The sequence below is a fragment of the Empidonax traillii genome, unplaced genomic scaffold, assembly GCF_003031625.1.
Source record: "Empidonax traillii isolate 1590-97213 ecotype Southwest subspecies unplaced genomic scaffold, ASM303162v1 scaffold55:size2822071, whole genome shotgun sequence".
Lineage (NCBI taxonomy): Eukaryota > Metazoa > Chordata > Aves > Passeriformes > Tyrannidae > Empidonax > Empidonax traillii.
The window spans coordinates 812,888-830,209 of NW_020955248.1; the positions used below are offsets into that span (position 1 = coordinate 812,888).

The following is a 17,322-nucleotide window of genomic DNA, read 5'->3' on the forward strand; positions in this document are numbered from 1 at the left end:
AAAAAGAAGAAAGAGAAAAAGAAGAAAGAGAAATAGAAGAGAGGTGCTCTCCACTCGATGAAGAGTCAGTCTGCTGTCTGGTCAACAAAGACGGCTAAAAGAAAGCATGAGGGAGTATATATTATATATATATGTGTATTTTGCAGCTGGTGCTTGCATTTCTGTGCTCAGCTAAGGAGTACAATGCACCCTCATGTCAGAAGGCAAACGGCACTTTGTTTTAATGCTTAATGCTTTCAGCAGCCACAGTGAAGTACAAACGGCTGAAAGAGTTTCCATCTGTGAATAAGGAAGGGCCAGCCAGAGCAGAGCAATGATTCCAGCTCCTTACAGATCCAGAGGAGTGAACTGGACCCTTGCTCTGGACTTGCTTTCACCTACAGAAGGGCATCTGGTTGCTTGATATGGAAACTAAAGACCAGTACCTGTTACCTGTGTTGGCCTAATAAGACTCTGACTGGCTTGCAGTGTTGTATAGAGGCAGCCTGCACCTGAGGGTGCAGAAACCAATTGCTAACATTTTGCTAAGCCACAGTAGATGGAGACAGGTCAGCAGGATACTCTCCTTCCTCAAGAGGCATCTCTATCTTGCAACCCCACCATATCACCCACCACAATCACAAAACCGACATTGTTCCTTTCTTTGAGTTCTGGGGTTGGCAATTTTCCCTTAGCTTCTCACCTAGGAGCTGCCGGTGAACAATCCTCACAACCAGTCTCAGCATTCTCTGAGGGAAATGCTTGCTGGGGTCACATTGACCAGAACCAAAGCACATTTAATTGAACCCAGAACTGCACAGGCATGCATGCTGCCCTCCTGCCCCACACACAGGGGCACAGGGGCACAGGCACACAAACACACCAGCTCACACCGACTTGCTGCTTGGTAGTAAAAGTGGGTGAACTACGCAGGGATTAAAGCATTTTAAAAAAAAACACAGTAAGAATACGGTGTTTGAAAGAGCCGTGTCCCTGGAGAGATTAGAGTAGCTGCCTGGAGATAAAGCAACGATGATGGAAAGATCCACTTCCTCGCAGAGATTCTACTCCTAATTATCTCGTCTGAAAAGAAAAAAATTATGATCTCCCAGCTTTTATCTGTCTCTTGACAATTTTAGCTCTGTGCCTGCCTCATTGCAAGAGGCCGATGCTTGCTGAAAGGAGGAATGGGAAGGAATCAGCCCAGGGGGCAGGAGCGGTAGGAGAATGAGGGGCACAGGAGGCAGCGCTTCATTTCTGTCACCACCTGCAGCGATGGCAAAGGGAAAGATGAATGATCACGGCAGCGTTGTCTTTCCAAGCCCAAAGGCATCTCTGCTGCCTCCAGCACTGGTCTGTCAGGCAAAGGATAAGCAGGAGGTTGGATTCACTGCTTCATGAGCAAAAGGGACAACAAGGCCGTAGGGCACAGCTCAGTACTACAGCGTGAGAACAAGACTCATGAGCTGGCAGGGGCAGAAGAGTGCCCAGCTTGTTCCTCCCCCGCTCCTTTCCTTCTCAGACAGCCAGAAAGCAATTCTTTCAGCAGACAGCCAGCAGTGAGGACATTTCAAACAAACCAGCCAGAAGGACCACGTGAAAGATCAATCAGGCCCATGAGCCACTCTGCAAGACAAGGATGGGCACTGATGGAAGCCCAGGCGTCACGTCCAGCATCGGAGGCTTTTCACAGGAGAAGTGTTTCCCCTCAGTATTATTCTGAGGCTTGCTGCTTCTCTACCTGAATTAATTTCAGATGAATTCAATGCTAGACCCCCAGGAAACTGTTTAAGCCCTGGCTTAGAGGCAATTGGTGTTTGGCTAGTAGGGTGCACAGGCAACAGAGGTTTCCCAGGAAGCCGAGAGCCAAGGAAAATGTCAAAGCAAAGAGACATTACAAGCTCAAAGGCCACGGAGGGCAGGAGGGGGACTACTCTTATAGGAACGGCTTGAAAACTCACGATCCATCCTCGCAGCACCACTTTCTCCTTCTGTACAGTCATACTGAGATGCAAATGTGGGTGGTTGCCTCTCCCACACAATGAGAACTGTGTCCAGATCTGAGCTCCTCAGTTCTGGAAGGTGCTGGAGCGGGTCCAAAAAAGATCAACAAAGCTGGTGAAGGGTCTGGAGCACAAGTCTTACCAGGAGTGGCTGAGGGAGCTGGGGTTGTTTAGCCTAGAGAGAAGGAGGGTTTTGGCCTCTTGGTCAGGTGGGTTTTGGCCTCTTCTCCCAGGCAACTAGGGACAGGACAAGAAGGCATAGCCAGAGGAGGTTCAGTTTGGGCACTGGGAAGAAATCCTTCACAGAAAGGCTGATTAGATATTGGAATGGGCTGCCCAGGAAAGTGGTGGAATCACCGTCCCTGGAGGTGTTTAAGCAATGATTGAATGCAGCACTGACACGGTCTAGTTGACACGGTGGAATTTGATCACAGGTTGGACTTGATGATATCACAGGTCTTTTCCAACCTAATTGATTCTGTGACTAAAAAAACCACAAACAAACAAACAAAAAACCCAAACCAAAACTCACGAATTGCCCCAAATCGTTCCTTATTCTTACATTTATCCTTGTTGTTTAAAAGAAAGAAAGAAAAAAAAAAAACAACGGTAGCACTTGTCCCCAGAGGGGTGTTTGTTCAGACCAACACTAAGCCGCCGCACACCGGGTGCTGGGCCGGGGACTCGGCTCAGGCGCCCCGCGGCCACCCCAGAGCCCCTGCGCCCCAAGGCCCCGCGCGGCGCCCGCCCGAGCAGGCCACCAATCAGGCGCGCCGCGCGTGCGCTCCGCCCAATGGCCGCTGAGGTGGGCGGGACTTCCCTCGCCGTTGCCATGACAAGCGCGGCCCTTCCCTGGCAACGGCGCTGCGGCGGCGGCGGCCGCGCAGGTGAGGCCGCGCTCGGAGCCCCCTCTCCCTTCCTGGCTCTGCTCAGCGCCGCCGACCGAGCTCGTCCGCCGCCGCGCCGAGGGCGGCGAGTCGGCAGGGCAGGGCTACTTGGGGTGCGCGGCACGCTCGGACCGCGTTCCGCCGCCCCGCACCTCTCGGGCTGTGGCCCCGGGCACGTCTCGGGCTGCGGATGGGTATGGAAGTGGCTCATGGGGTTTGCCAGGTGTCAGCCGGGCGGGGCCTCTGTCCCGCGGAGGTCGTGGTTTGGGACTCCTCCGTTTGAGAGCTGGCGATCTGCTTGACTTGGTGCTTCAGCCAGCGGTTCTCCGTGCTTGGCATAAATGCTTGGTCTGTCGCCTGACACCTTGTTTATTTTGCTTTGCCTTTAATATGGGCTCACCCCTGCTGCCGCTGGGTAGGAGAGGAAGATGCTTTGTTCTGGGTGAGGGAACCAGAGGAAAGATCACGGTGAAATGCTCTGCGTCTGTCAGTCAGTGCTGTGCCTCTGTGTTGCCGGAGTCAGGTTGGTAATTAGGCCCAGAGGCACGGTCCAGAGCTTTCCCATATGGTCCTCCCCAGCTGACAAATGCTCAGAGATCTGAGGATCTCTGTGCGCAAACGAGACCAAGATGTTCCTGTTAAATGTTTCGTACAGACACGTACACAGATCCTGCGTCTAAAATGCTCCTGCCCTTTGCTCGTCGAGTGCTGTTTGAAACTCTGGCAGATAATAGTGCCCTGGGAAAATCCTTTTGGAACTAATCAAGGGCTTTGGTGGCTGATTGTTCTCTCTTCTGTAGCCTGGCTCAGCTCTCCCCTCAACCTCCCTTGGTGCTTCTGGGAAGTGCTGTGCTCTTAAAGCCTCGCTTATGGAAAAGGATACATTTTTAAAAATTTGTTTCCATTAATGGTCTGTGAGATAACACTCTTGAGTGCGTGGGGTGTGAAGGCGGCATTGAGAAAATGGCGAGTGAGATAGCGTGATGTTCTCGTAATAGTTTTATTTGCCTCTCACTTTAAAGCTTTGTGTCTCTTCCCCGTGTTTGTTTCTGTTGAAGCAGTGTCCTCTGGGCCAAGAAGCAACTCCTCCTGCTGAAGCTGCTCGTGTTCACAGAGCTGAGTTCCTCTCAGCTGGCTGTGACACAACACTTTGCTGAGCTACAGGCAGCCCCTCTACCCCTTCCTGGGGTCCCTGTGGAAGGACCATGGAAGAGACCGAGGAGGAGAAAAAGGATGAGGCTGATTATAAAAGGCTTCACACTTTTCCACTGATTAGGGTAAGAAGGGGGGTGGATTGTGCATTTACCAGTGTCACAGATATGAAACTCTGCCTTCGTTCTTACCAGCCTTCTCCCACTGAGTAGCTGCTGTGAGAACACATGTACTGATGGTCCTGTTGTGGGATCCTGGTTGTCACTACTGCTTTCTCCCTATCCTTGACCTCTGTCAGAGAAATCTGTATTGACACAGGTGTTCCCCATGCCAGCCAGAGGAAGTCTGGAGCAAAGTGATCCATCTAATAGATTGAGTGCACTGCCTTTAGAGCCCTCTCTTCTGTTCTGGATGCAGTATTTTTTTAGTCCTAAGAAAGCTGGAGCAAAAGGCCTTGCTCGCCAGCCAGATAGCAGCAGCAGAAGAAAAGGCTCTGTAATTTAGACTTCTTTGTTATGCTTATAGTAGTAATTAAGGACTGTGGTCCTAGCAGTATTAACATGCTTTCCATTTTCTGCTTATAGCAGAAAAACTGACAAATGCCTTGATCTCCTCCTTTAAGCTGTGCTTACTTAGTGCTAGTCTTCATGTAGGTAGACAAGAATTCCGTGTTGGCTGCAACAAGGAATGAGTGGATCAATTCTAATGCAATAAGCCATTTTCATATTTACTATGTCTAAGCCCCAACTACAGCCAGTGCAAAAGTAAGAACTACTTTCTGTTGTTTTGTATCCAGCTCTTGTTTTGCTGCTTAGTTCCTCTTGTTTGTTTGCCCTTTCCAGCACTCGGACATGCCGGAGGAGATGCGTGTGGAGACCATGGAACTGTGTGTCACAGCGTGTGAGAAATTTGCCACCAACAACGAGGTACTAGCCAGATCCCAAAATGGCCAGCCTGCTGTTGTTGCAGCTCAAGGGACCTGCAGGACCAGGGCTAAGGGTGCAGGGCAGGGTGGAGACAGGCCCTGATATCCTATTACTCTCTTTCTGCACTGAGCAAGGCTAGAAGGAGGCAAAGAGCTTGCCTAGATCTCAGATTCAGTTCCCTTTGTCTGCAAGATCCATAGGAGCACTTTGTTTTCCTGCAGGAAGCAGAGATTAGTAGTGACCTTACCTCCTTCCTGATCCTACCTTCCTATGGCATGCTTCCACTCTGTTCATAAAATGCCCTGTGTCCTGAGGGCTTGGCTCAGAACTGTGTGGAGACTTCTGCTTTGGGGATGAGTACAGGAAAGTCTGCTAAGTATTCTCTCTTGGCTTTAGGACCAACGATGAAGGGAAAAAACACCTTGCTCCATGGGCAGGGCACTGCATGCCACTACAAAATCTTTCTCTCTCCTTTTTTGGATCAAACAGGGTGTGATCTGGGAAAAGCAAGCCTTTTAAAAGTCAGCCTAGTTTCAGTGTTTTGGTAATTAGCTGGAGAAAAAAAATGGACTCCTGTAAAAATAGCCGCAGCTTAGTGACCTGAATCTCCTCTCGTGCTCACCTCGCCCAGCATAACTCCAGCAGCATCTAAAGCAGAGTTCTTGCGTCAGGCTGAGTGAACGACAGAAAGGATTGCTAGATGCAGTTCTTTAATTTCTTCTGGCTGCTGTGTTGGAGGCTGCTGAGACCTGTGTTACCCTTGGGTGTACCTCTGGGCAGCTCTCCGTTCCTGCAGTGCAGCTGCTGTACCTGTTGCCCGTGGCTTGAGTAGTCTGCCAAGAGAGAAGACTAGGGGCATGTTTGCCCTCATTGGTTGCTTTATCTCACCCTATGCTCTCTGCCTTAATGTTCTCCAGAGTGCTGCCAAGATGATCAAGGAGACGATGGACAAGAAGTTTGGGTCCTCCTGGCACGTGGTGATTGGGGAAGGTTTTGGCTTTGAGATCACTCACGAGGTGAAGAATCTGCTGTACATGTTCTTTGGTGGCAGCCTGGCCGTGTGCGTCTGGAAGTGCTCCTGACCCCTGTCTGTGTCCCAGATTTGCTGAATACAAGAGATTTGTCCTTCTCTTGACAGGTTTTGTACAATCTGGAGGAGGTGGGGCTTTATTTTTAATAGTTAAATGTCAAGATATCTCTTTTTCATACTGACGTTAACAGTTCCGTGGGATACATATAGTTGGTGCGTGTGTGTGTGTATAAACTTGCTAAGCTGTCCTGTCCTAGCTCGTGGGATTTCTCATCTGTCTGTGGCTCTTTCCTTGGTGTTTGAGCCAAAGCAGAAGGGAAGTGGGGGATAGTTAATCTCATGACATGCTGCAGAGCCGCACAGCAGCACTAGCAAGGGTAAGCAAAAGAGAAAAGGTGCTATCCAGCCCTATGGTTTTTATAACTCCCACTTGTTCCACATCGTGTCCTCTCTCTGCTACTTTCCCCACTACCATGCAGTATAGCTCTGACCAGCACCTGTCTTTCCTCTCTCTGAATGCTGCTCATACATTCTTTCTCACTTCTAATATGTCCATGCAGACCTGGCAGCACTAAAGGTCTCCCTTCAGGCTGCTTGTGGAGGTGTGAGCCACAGGGAAGCAATCCCGGCTTGCCCTTCCCTGCTGCTTTGGGGAGGGTACAACAGCTGAGCTGCCTGGGTGTAGGAGGTTGCTATGCAAACTGCCCCCTCCTTTCTCACCCACAGCACACCGAGACAGCATGAAAACATAGGCGGCTGACGACGCCTGGGGAGTGGGTGAGAGCTCTTTTTAAGGCTCAAATGCCTCCCCGTCAGTTCCTGGGGGTGTTGCAAGTGCTGTGTACTTTCAGCATCTTGTTTGGGACTGGCAGGGGAAGGAGGCTCCATGTGAAATATAACTTGGTCATCAGAAACCTAACGTCTTTCTGGACTTGCATTCTTTTAGCCTGTTTCGTTTTTTAAAGCTGTCGGTGTTGGAGGATGGAATGAACGTAACTGTATGTTACATCTGTGGCTTATTTATATAAATAAATCTGGGGAACTGTGTTTTTACAATAAAATTTTAGCAAAATGTCTGTGTGTTTGTTTGTGTAGGAAAAGTAGTTCAAGAAACTTGGAAATAAGTACGCAATGGTGTAGCACAGGCAGAGGACAGTGACAGATCTCCATCCTGCAAGTTTCCTGTGTGCCTCTCATCCTCCCTGTTCAGTTCCTTTTACCAGTGCAAACCACTATGCTGAGGAAGGTTGCCAGGCCCACAGCACTGCTGGCCAAATCCCTCAGTCTACGCAGCTGTCTAAGCAGTAGCAGCAAGGGAGCATACCTGTGTCTGCTGATCAGCTAGTGTGCCTTGGCTCTAATCTTCAGAGTCTCATATTTGTGGCTTCCTTATTTTGAGATTTCCTCTCAGAATGTTGCCAGCTGGCACCTCTAGTGCATAGTTCAAGACGGAAGGATCTCTCTGCCTTAGTGCCTGCAGTGGATCAAGCTGGTGGAGGGTCTTTTACAATTCCTTTTGTTCCTTTTCTGAACCTCAGTGTTACACTAGAGATGTCCTTCTTCGATTTCATGTCAGGAGCTCTTCTATAAGCCACAAATTGGAGTAATATGAAAACAGTTGGAAATTATTTCAAATTTGGACCATGTCCAAAGGACTAATGTCCTCTCATGTAATTCCTGACTGATCAGGTGGAAGAGAGTTGTGAGGTGGGAGGGACACAAAGCTATTGTTATAAGGTAGTTAGTGCTGTGATACCTGGCCTGTGATCAGGATTGCTGTGCTGTGTAGAAGAGCCCAAATCATTTGAGCTGTCTCACGCTGTGGTTGCTCTGCCTCCCTCCAGCTGGCTGCCATTACATGAAGACAGTGCTATTGACTGGCACTTTCTGCAGCTGGAAGGTGGAAAAGATTATTCTCTCTTCCTCAACTTTCTATCTCCTCCAGATTCAGAGGAAAAGGTAAAGCCAGTGTCTTTGGAATGCCCAGCGTTGGATCATGATGACACCATTAGCCATACCACAATCGCTTTAATCGTGCCTCTTTCACGCTAATGAATAATTAACTGTTGTGTGCATATGCACAGACATGCTGGTCATGGGCATCTCTGCAGGGTCGTGGTGACCTGCAGGTGACCACAGGGAGCTGTTTACCTCAGCACGCAACCTCTTGGCCTCGCTGCCTGTTTGTTATCTCCTTGGCCACCAGCTGACCAAAGCTAATGTCTCCATGACCTGCTTCGGCAAGAGGGGAGCGGTGACTGCTCCCCAGCCTTCTCGAGGCTTGAGTGTGCAAACAGATTGAGGTGAGCAAGGTGTGAATGTGCAGCAAGGCAGCTCCCACACTGCCACTCGCACAAGGTAAGTGCAAGGTGGCTCACAGGAGAGCGGCAGGCTAGTTTTGTTTCCAAGGGTAACAGCTTTCCCACAGAAAGTTACCATTGTTAGCCAACCCTTGTTAGCTGGTTTCCAGGCCTGTCATTAGCTCTGTACATGAAAGCACAAGCCTCAGCCTTCCAAAATTCAGTTGTGTCTGTCAGAGCCCCTGCTCTGAGGTAAGTGTTCAATAAGATTGATTGTCCTGCCTGTTGCAAGTTGAGCCATGCTGTGCTGGCCCCTGCGTGCCTGACTTTTGCCGTCCTTTTGTTGTAGATGTGGCACATTTTTGGGCACACCTGTAATTTTTGGGGGAGTAAAGTTTACGGATTAGAAATGGTCCCTTGTCCTGTGTTTTCCACAAGAGACCCCTCTGTGGCTGATGTATTTGCTGGATCAGGACCAGAGGAGGCCACAAAGGTGAGTGGAGGGCTGGAGCACCTCTGGTATGAAGACAGGCTGAAAGGGTTGGAGTTGTTCAGCCTGAAGAAGAGAGGGCTCCAGAGAGACCCTATAGCACCTGCCGGTACCTGAAGGGTGCCTAGAGGAAAGCTGGAGAGGGACTTTTTGGCAGGGTGTATTGTGATAAGAGGTAGAAGTTTTAAACTAAAAGAGGTTTGTTCAAGATTGGATATGGGGAAGAAGTCTTTTACAATGAGGGTGGTGAAACACTGGAACAAGTTGCCCAGAGATGTGGTGGATGCCCCATCCCTGGAAACATTCGAGGTCAGGTTGGACGGGGCTCTGAGCAACCTGATCTAGTTGAAGGTGTCCCTGCTCATTGCAGAGGGTTTGGACGAGAAGACCTTTAAAGGCCCCTTCCAACTCAGACTATGATTTATGGTGGAGCCTCTGGGGCCTCTCTGCTTTTGACTATAAAACTGCAGTGTGTTGCTGGAGGATTTTACCTCATGAATTTTCAGCAGAAAGCTAGGAAAGTTGGCAACAGTTGGCTTGCTATTGTGTTTCCCTCTCATTTCTTGCCCCCTGCATATTGCTGCCATTACCCATCAAAGCATCAGGCTGAGTCAGATGCAGAAAATGAGATGAAAACCACAGGGTGATGCATGGGTGCCAGCCAAATGACTCTTTCTATCTCCCTGTCCCGTAAAGCTGCGATGGCAGCTCTGGGGGCTGTGCTTCATGACTTCATCCCTCCCTGCTGAGGGGAGATGGGCAACATCATTATCAGCTGCCGGGGAGTCCTGACTTGGAGCCTGCAGTGAAAATGTCCTCGGATGTAGGACTCCTCCTCCGCCCCAAGGGTGTCTTGAACCTGCTGGGAAGATGGAGGAAGAGCTGGAGGGGGGAGATGAGAAGAAAGAAGTGCAAATTCTACCGCTTCTCTGTGATGATGTCATGGCAACAAGGTACATCGATGTGCTGTCAGGCGATTGGGGCAGGCTTTGAAGGTCTCCAGCTCTTCCCCGTTGCTGCAGGCTCGTGTCTGACTTGCTGAAAAATCTTTTGGTTAATATTTAATGCCTGCATTGAAGTGCTAAGGGTGGCAAGTGCCCCACCTAAGCCCCCTGCCTCTGCTTTCCAATGGGATGCTAAACTGGGGGGGGGGGGGGGGGGGGGGGGGGGGGGGGGGGGGGGGGGGGGGGGGGGAAGGGGTAGGATTGTAAGCTTCCCTGTCCTAGGGATAGCATTCACAGTCAGTAGGGTGACTTCAGCCTATAGGGTCCCTGTGGCTGGCTGACTCTAGGACATAGGAAAGAGGTTTCTATCCTCTCCAGCCCACTTTGGAGCTGGTTTGGGACACTGGAAGGAGAGGGGTCTCCCTCTGTCCTCAATCTCCCAGGGCTGGCTCTGGAATAAGGAAATCTCTGGCCCTGCTCTGGGAGCCGAGCCCAGCTCCTTTGATGCAATCAGTTAGTACATAGATTTTGGTGGGGGTTTTGGTTTTTGTTGTTTGTTTGTTTTTGTTTTGTTTGCTTGTTTTTGTTTTGTTTGTTTGTGTTTTTTCTGTTTGTTTTGTTTGTGGTGAGGAGTTTGGGGTTTGTTTGGTTTTTTGGTTTGGTTTGGTTTTGTTTTTTTTCCTAAGCAATGACCTAATGATCCCATGTTCCAGCTACCAGCTACCACCCCTTCTAGGTGTCTTCTTACCAAATCATGCATCCGGACTGGATCCAGCAAACTTCCCCGAGCAAGACGCCGTGTTCCCTTCCCCAAGGAAGCCATCTGCTTCCCTCCCCCCCAGCTCCTTCTGTGGGGCTTCGGGCTCGCCAGCCGGGCTGGAAAGCTCTCCTCCTCCTCGCTTGCCCCGGCTCTCATCGGCCATCTTGTCGGCACAAGGCACGGGGAAGGGAATACGGAGCCGGCTGAATCTGGGGCGGCTGATGGTGTCAGCCGGAGGCGGTTTCCAGGCAACTGTCGCGCCGTGGGACACGCGAGCCAAGAACACCGGGAACACCGCGTTCTCGGCGCACCGCCTGGGAGGGGACCGAGCCTGACACGGCACAGGATGGTGTGGAGAGGGCAGCGTGAGCAAGAGGGTGGTGCAGGGATGGCAGCTGAGGAAGGGGTCTCCAGAATATCCCCTCCTGCCCGATGATCATCATACCCTCCCGGCTTGGAGTGAGGATTTCCAAGCTGGCTCCTGGTGTAACGTACAGCAGGGAAGGTCCACATGATGTATGGGATTTCACATGCCTTCTGCATCCTTTGGGAAATCAAAGAAAGGAGAAACATCATGCCATATTCTGTACCCAAGTCCCCAGGCTTGTTGCAGGTGGCCTTGTGCTTCTCTGTCCTTTAACAAATCCAAAGTTCCCTCCCTACAAGTTATGAGCCATTTGTGAGCATGCAGCCCAGCTCTGCATCCCTGGGTGTCACTGAGAAAGGGAATTTCTTGTAAAGTTGGCCTGCCCTGCCCTTCCACAAGCTGCCAGTGCTCCCCACACTTGGTGGGTCCCGCTGCCCCTCTGCGCTTATGTCCAAGGCAGCATCCCTACTCCTGCCTGCCTGCCTGCCTCCCCCACCTGCTTCAGAATCTCTGGGAACATCCCTACCTTCCCTGCCTGTTAACCCTTCCTTACACTGCCAGCCCAGCATTTCCCTTCCCAGCAATGCTGACACTCCCATTCCCTTTGTTTTATGCCATTTGAGTGATTTTTGGTTGGTGCATTTAGTACAACGGATTTTGAATGGATGAAGGAGGGTGATAAAATGGCCTTGGCTGAGCAGCAGGAGTAAGATTCTCATGAATTCTGAGTGTGAGGCTATGATGAACATGGGGAATGGAGCTGCATAATGCTTGGCAGGGTGGATGCTGCAGAGGCAGAAGTACTTTAATGCCATGTATGCCAAGAAATGTTCTGCAGCCCCGTGTGGGTGACAGTACAGAAAGACAGGACAGTGAAGGGGTCAACTGCAGCCAGTGCTGCCCCTGGGCCAGCTTTGCAACTATTGATTTGGAACTTGCCCTGTTCACCCTAACCTTGGCAGTGCCAGCTCGACCCTTATCAGCACTGATAAACCCCGCCACAACCTCCCGTCCCATCCTGGCGGTGTCACTCTGTGAGGTGCCGCACTGGCAGATCTGTCCTGCGACTTCGCTCTTGCACCAGTTGCTCTCTTGCTGCGATGCTCTAAATCCAGGACACCTCTCTTTTATTTTTACACAGAGGCTGCATCCACACCAACTCTTTTAACCCTGGGTGGGTGCCCACCCCTTGCTGAGTGTTTTGGGCAAGGAAGGATGCGGCACCGGCTGCAAACACTTTTCCAAAGGAAATTTAAAATCACCCTTCTCTTTCTTCTGCTCTTGGCCCTCCTCGTGCACCTGGTGATGGATTTTGCTCTCCCTGCAGCCCACAGGCCCTGCAGCTGTGATACAAAAGCACCAAAAGCCACAGGTGTCCCGCCAGGCAGCCCCATGCTGTCCGGCCTCAAAAAGCTGAGCCTGCGAATTCTTCAGGATTTCAGTGGCAGCAACAGCTCCTTGGAAAAAACCTCCCAGCTACAGGGAGCAGGGCTGCACACAAGGGCTGGAGAGCTGTGGGTCCAGCACCAGCAAGAAGGCGGCAATGCAGGACGGACCAAGGGATCGAAGCTGGCAGCACTTTTTGAGCATCCTCTTTACAACATCCCAATCCCAGAGGTGACAGAAAAAGACAAGCTGTTTGTCGTCGACCCCATGAAGAAGTTCAGCCTGCGCAGCAGCGGGAGTGACGAATGGTGAGGAGCAAGCTCAACTCTAGCTTGCTTTTGGGGGATAAGTGGGTTTGAGGGACAAGCAGCGGGTACCAAACATGTAGTTTTCCTACATAGAGCAGCATCCTACCCTGGAGGGACCCCCACTGCTGAGCACGCTCTTTTCACACCTCAAATCCTCTCTTAACCCTGAATTTTTGGGCTGCTACTCATAAGCCTGTAGCACATGGCAAAGCCAAAGGAGATTCTTGAATTGTTCGTTGTATTATGTGGGGTATCTATTATTGTCTCCTTCCTTTCCCCACCACAGACTAGCCTTTGGTCTCTCTCTCTCTCTCTGTATATGAGGAAGTCCCCAGTCCAGATTTCTAACCAGTTTTATCCCCTCTCCCCATATGTTGAAGACACAAAGCCTGCAATGTGGGTTATCTCTAACAGTGAGACCATTCCCATCCTGCATTTCTCAGGATATCTGCTGACCTCTTTAGGCTCAGCTGTATGCTGAGCTCACTGCTGCCGGCTGCCTATTTTTATCATTGGACTACTAACCTCTAATTAGAAGGGAAGATATTAAAAGCTTTAACATCGTAACACGTAACAGCTTCCTTATGGAAAGCACACCTTCCAAAAGTGATGCCTGCTAAATTTGGGAAAGCTTTTCTTAGCTGGTTTAAGAGCTGGTTTCCACAAATGGCATTTGCCTTGTTTCTGAGGACCACCTCACCTATGGAATAACCTTGGGTCTGGTTTGATGAAACTGAGGCACAGTCTGTGTTTTCCTAGAGAGACATGGATTTGGGTTATAGATGTCCTGGGCTAATTGTCTCACTGCAGTGCCAGTGTGTGCTAGCACAGAGGTGGGGCAGATAATCCCATGAGCTCCTTTGAATGCCAGCTAACCGCCAATTTGCAAGATGCACAGAGACAGGGATAATGCTAACCCAAACTTAACCCCCTGGGGAAACCAAGGGTGTGTGATAAACGTGTTGAAGGGGAGTGGGTTGTTGGGAGTGGGAGTTCAGGTCCGTGCTGGGGTTGGCTGGGAAGCCCCTGCTCCAGTTTCGCCACCATGAAACGTGGAACCCACCCAGGGCTTGTGCTGGGCCTTCCCCATGGCTCATCTTCCACACACTGGCTCCTGGGAAGTGCCTGGGGACTGGGGACCGATCCCATTCCACTAAAAGCTGTTGTTGTTGTTGTTGGGGTGGTGGTGGCTGTCGGGCTTCAGGGTCAGCAGCAGTAAAGCCGAGACGCTGCTCCCGACAGGGAAGACGGCCTATGACACCTACCCCACCTGGCTCAAATTCCATGTTGGCATCAACCGCTACGAGCTGTACCCCCGCCAGGACCCCCTGTTGCCCAAACTCCTCCAGGACTTGGCCACACAGAGGATCATCAGCTCAGGTACCACCTCCCTGCCCACACCCCTGTCTCCACACCCCTGCCCCACCGCTTACTGCGTGTCTCTCTCACACCTGTGTGCCTGCTTTCAGTCCAGAAGTCTGGCGGTACCCAGCTCAAGCTGATCATGACATTCCCAAATTATGGGCAGGCCCTCTTCAAGCCCATGAAGTGAGTAAAGTTTGGGACAACCCCTTACCTCATCACATGGTCCCATTAGGTAGCGAGGAGTGGCCAGAGGGGACTATGGAGGGAGAAATGGAGAAATGCTTTGTGCCTTGCTTCAGCACCTCCATCCCAAAATTGAGGCAAGCGGAATGGTCCCCTTTCCTTCGCCTTCCCTGGCTGCTTACAACAGCCTGGATGCAGCTTGTGATGGGGTAGTGACCTCCAGTGGTGGAAAGAAGAAGGTGGTCCGTGAGGACCATCCATGAGCCTCCAGTCCATGAGGCTTCCCAGCCCTTGTGTTGGAAGCAGGGAGTATGTGGGAGCTCAGACTGGGCGCTTGGAGTGACACCACCCATCAGGAAGTGACTGGAGGAGACTGGGTCTTGCTGTGTCTCCAGTGTCACCAGGGGACACAAGGTGAGGTGTGGTTTGGAACCATGCTCAGAGTGACCCCCACCCTCCCAGGCAGACCCGGGACCAGGAGACGCCCATAGATTTCTTCTACTTCTCGGACTTTGAGAGGCACAATGCAGAGATTGCAGCCTTCCACCTGGACAGGTGAGCATAAGCTTTACATCCAACCCTCCCTTCCCATGCTGGCAGAGCAGCAGAGAAACTGCTCCTTCATCCCACCTCTCCCTCGTTTTTGTGAGGGATGCCTCCTGGTGGGTTTAATAACTTGCTGTGAAAACCAGCCGGGGTCGATAAGAAGTGGTTCCAAGTTCTGTATTTCAGGATCCTGGATTTCCGGCGAATCCCCCCAGTTTCTGGCCGTTTGGTCAATATAACCAAGGAAATTCGTGACATCACCACAGACAAGAAACTGGTCAAGACTTTCTTCATCTCCCCAGGTGAGCTTTCATGTTGTCCATCCTCTCCTGTGGCCACCCCCATGGAGCTCAGCTGGACCTGTCTTCTCCTGCCCTGGGACAAAGTAACTGTTTGGGCACTGCTCCAGCTCCTGTGGGTCCCCTGCCATGGGGCTTTGCTCCTCGCTGCCTTCCCTGCCGCTGCGTTGCCAGTGGTGCATGGCCACAATGCATGGAGCGTTTTCCCCCGGCTGCCTTCTGGACCACCCTGCCTGGGGGTCACAGGCTTGTTGCCTTTCTGTTCTTCATCAACCTTTGCTTTGTCCCCATGGCCAGCGGGTAACGTCTGCTTCTACGGGGAATGTTCCTACTACTGCTCCACCGAGCACGCCCTCTGTGGCAAGCCGGACCGGCTGGAGGGCTCCATGGCTGCCCTGCTCCCTGACAAGACCTTGGCCAAGCGCCGCTCCTGGCGCAGCCCCTGGCGCCGCTCCTACCACAAGAGCAAGAAAGCTGAGTGAGCCAGGGCACGGGGGGTATGGGGGGCATGGAGCAGCAGAGCTATGGGGTGGGAGGGGGCTGCTCCATGGCCACTCTCAGTGGCCCCTGTTCCCTCCCCGGCCTCTGCCAGCAGATGGGAGCTGAACCCCAACTACTGTGCTCGGGTGCGAGAGACGCCGCCCTACGACAGGGGCCATCGCCTCCTTGACCTCATCGACATGACGATCCTCGATTTCCTTATGGGTGAGCCACTCCATTCTGGTGCTGAGGGCTGTGGAGCTCCCTTGGGACTGAGAAGCCCAAAAGGTTCCGTGTCCTGCAGCGCTGTGCCCTGCGAGGTTTGTTGGCCAAACCGTTGTTCAGGCTGCAGCGAGCTGCACTCTTACCCAAAATGAGAGGACAGGGCTGTGCCATTAGGGCAGAAGTCAAAGGACAACAGATGCTGGGGAGATCCCAGCTGAACACCCCAGACACAGGAAGCACCTTCCAGCATACTCTCACATGCAGCCCCTGGAAATCCAGAGGCAGAGGTGATGCCTAGGGCTCTGGCTGCCTCTCCTGTCCCTCGGCTGCTTCTTCCTCCCTGCGCTGTCCCTTCACCATCATCTGACTTGGAGAGTTTCCCATCTCCTCGTTTCTGGCCACCCAGCCATGCTTTGGCCATTACTTCTGCTCCATTTGCCACTGTTGTCCCTCTGTGGGGCTGCTGGGATGAGAAGGGGCCTGGAGGCCGATAGGGTCTCTGCTCAGTTCCCCTCCACAGCCATGACTACCAGATGGGCACCTTACAGGTGCCTCCAGACCTTTTCCCCAGGCTTTGGGTTTCAGTCTCACACCAGGAGGGTGCTCTGTATCCCTGCTCCCATCTCCCAGCCCACAACCTGATGGCAAATTTGTTGGCCCGCCACAGGCAACATGGACCGACACCACTACGAGACCTTTGAGAAGTTTGGGAATGACACTTTCCTGCTCCACCTGGACAATGGCCGCGGGTAAAGCTGGGGAGAGAAGGGGAGCAATCACTGCAAAGGGATGGGGGAAGACTGCCAATCTCACCGAAATGCTACCCTGACACCCACTGGTGGGCTTTCCCCCCTTTCCAGCTTCGGCACACACTCACGTGATGAACTGTCCATCCTGGCCCCCCTCCAGCAATGCTGCAGGTAGTAAAGGGCTCCCGCTGCCTACCCTGGATCTGCTCTCGGGGAGAGGCTCCTGCTGTTGAGACATCTCCCTCCTCATCTTTGGCAGCATCAAGAAGTCAACCTACTTGCGTCTGCAGCTGCTGGCCACCCAATCCTACCGCCTGAGTGACCTGCTGCGAGAGGCGCTGGCCGCAGATCCACTTTCCCCTGTCCTGGCTGAGCCCCACCTGCGGGCACTGGACCGTCGCCTGGGGAAGGTGCTGGTGGAGGTGGGACACTGCCTGGCCAGGGCAGCCCACCCGGATAAGGTGCTGGTGGATGATGTGGGGTCATGGGTGTGATGGGGGGCTGCGTATCTTGCTGGGTTGGGGCATTTTTGGGTTCTGCCAAGGATGATATGGGATCAGCATGCAGCTCCGACTTTGTGTAGCGTCGGCCTTTTGGTGGTGCCAGAGCTGGTGGTGTGATGTACTAGGAAAGCAGGTTGTAAGGATAGCTGGGGCAGGGAGGGAATTTAAATAAAAAGGTTGGCCTAGTGGAGATGACATGAGCTGAGATCTCCCGACCAAAGCTGCTTTCCCAGCCGTGGCCTGTCCTCGCATGCCTGGATGTGCCGCTCCAGCCCCCAAAAGCCTTTTAGGAAAGGGTAGGGATTTTTCCTGCCTTTTCCGAGCAAGAGCTGCCAAACTGGAGCAGTTGGCAAGCTCCTTCTGCCCCACTCCTGTCCCCAGCATGGTGATGCCCTGGTGACCCCCAAAAACAGAGCTGAGACTCCCCACTACTGGTGTGG

General features: G+C 52.1%; 2 protein-coding genes across 6 annotated transcripts; both read left to right on the forward strand.

Moving 5' to 3' along the window:
* Positions 1-2,759: 2,759 nt before the first annotated feature.
* Positions 2,760-7,053, forward strand: DNAL4 (dynein axonemal light chain 4). Of its 5 annotated transcripts, none has more exons than XM_027879405.1 (4): positions 2,760-2,869; positions 3,931-4,146; positions 4,864-4,947; positions 5,865-7,053. In XM_027879405.1, the coding sequence occupies exons 2-4, from the start codon at positions 4,075-4,077 to the stop codon at positions 6,027-6,029; spliced, it is 321 nt and encodes a 106-aa protein (XP_027735206.1). In that variant the 5' UTR covers positions 2,760-2,869; positions 3,931-4,074; the 3' UTR covers positions 6,030-7,053. The 5 variants fall into 5 exon arrangements, with proteins under 5 accessions (XP_027735206.1, XP_027735209.1, XP_027735207.1 ...); XM_027879408.1 differs by having other exon boundaries at positions 2,785-2,869; positions 3,928-4,146; XM_027879406.1 differs by lacking the exon at positions 2,760-2,869 and adding an exon at positions 2,953-3,063.
* Positions 7,054-11,951: 4,898 nt separating this feature from the next.
* LOC114055451 (extracellular serine/threonine protein kinase FAM20C-like) lies at positions 11,952-17,066 on the forward strand. The gene is made up of 10 exons (XM_027879571.1): positions 11,952-12,532; positions 13,737-13,912; positions 14,002-14,080; positions 14,543-14,635; positions 14,813-14,928; positions 15,223-15,403; positions 15,521-15,630; positions 16,298-16,379; positions 16,491-16,550; positions 16,639-17,066. The coding sequence occupies exons 1-10, from the start codon at positions 12,054-12,056 to the stop codon at positions 16,871-16,873; spliced, it is 1,611 nt and encodes a 536-aa protein (XP_027735372.1). The 5' UTR covers positions 11,952-12,053; the 3' UTR covers positions 16,874-17,066.
* Positions 17,067-17,322: the final 256 nt, after the last annotated feature.

Excerpts from the sequence above, each read along its gene's own strand:
- DNAL4 (XM_027879405.1), top strand. The coding sequence starts at position 4,075 with ATGGAAGAGACCGAGGAGGAGAAAAAGGATGAGGCTGATTATAAAAGG. Across the intron at positions 4,147-4,863 it reads ACACTTTTCCACTGATTAGG|CACTCGGACATGCCGGAGGA; the intron begins GTAAGAAGGGGG and ends TGCCCTTTCCAG. Across the intron at positions 4,948-5,864 it reads AATTTGCCACCAACAACGAG|AGTGCTGCCAAGATGATCAA; the intron begins GTACTAGCCAGA and ends AATGTTCTCCAG.
- LOC114055451 (XM_027879571.1), top strand. The coding sequence starts at position 12,054 with ATGCGGCACCGGCTGCAAACACTTTTCCAAAGGAAATTTAAAATCACC. Across the intron at positions 14,929-15,222 it reads GACTTTCTTCATCTCCCCAG|CGGGTAACGTCTGCTTCTAC; the intron begins GTGAGCTTTCAT and ends CCCCATGGCCAG. Across the intron at positions 15,404-15,520 it reads CACAAGAGCAAGAAAGCTGA|ATGGGAGCTGAACCCCAACT; the intron begins GTGAGCCAGGGC and ends CTCTGCCAGCAG.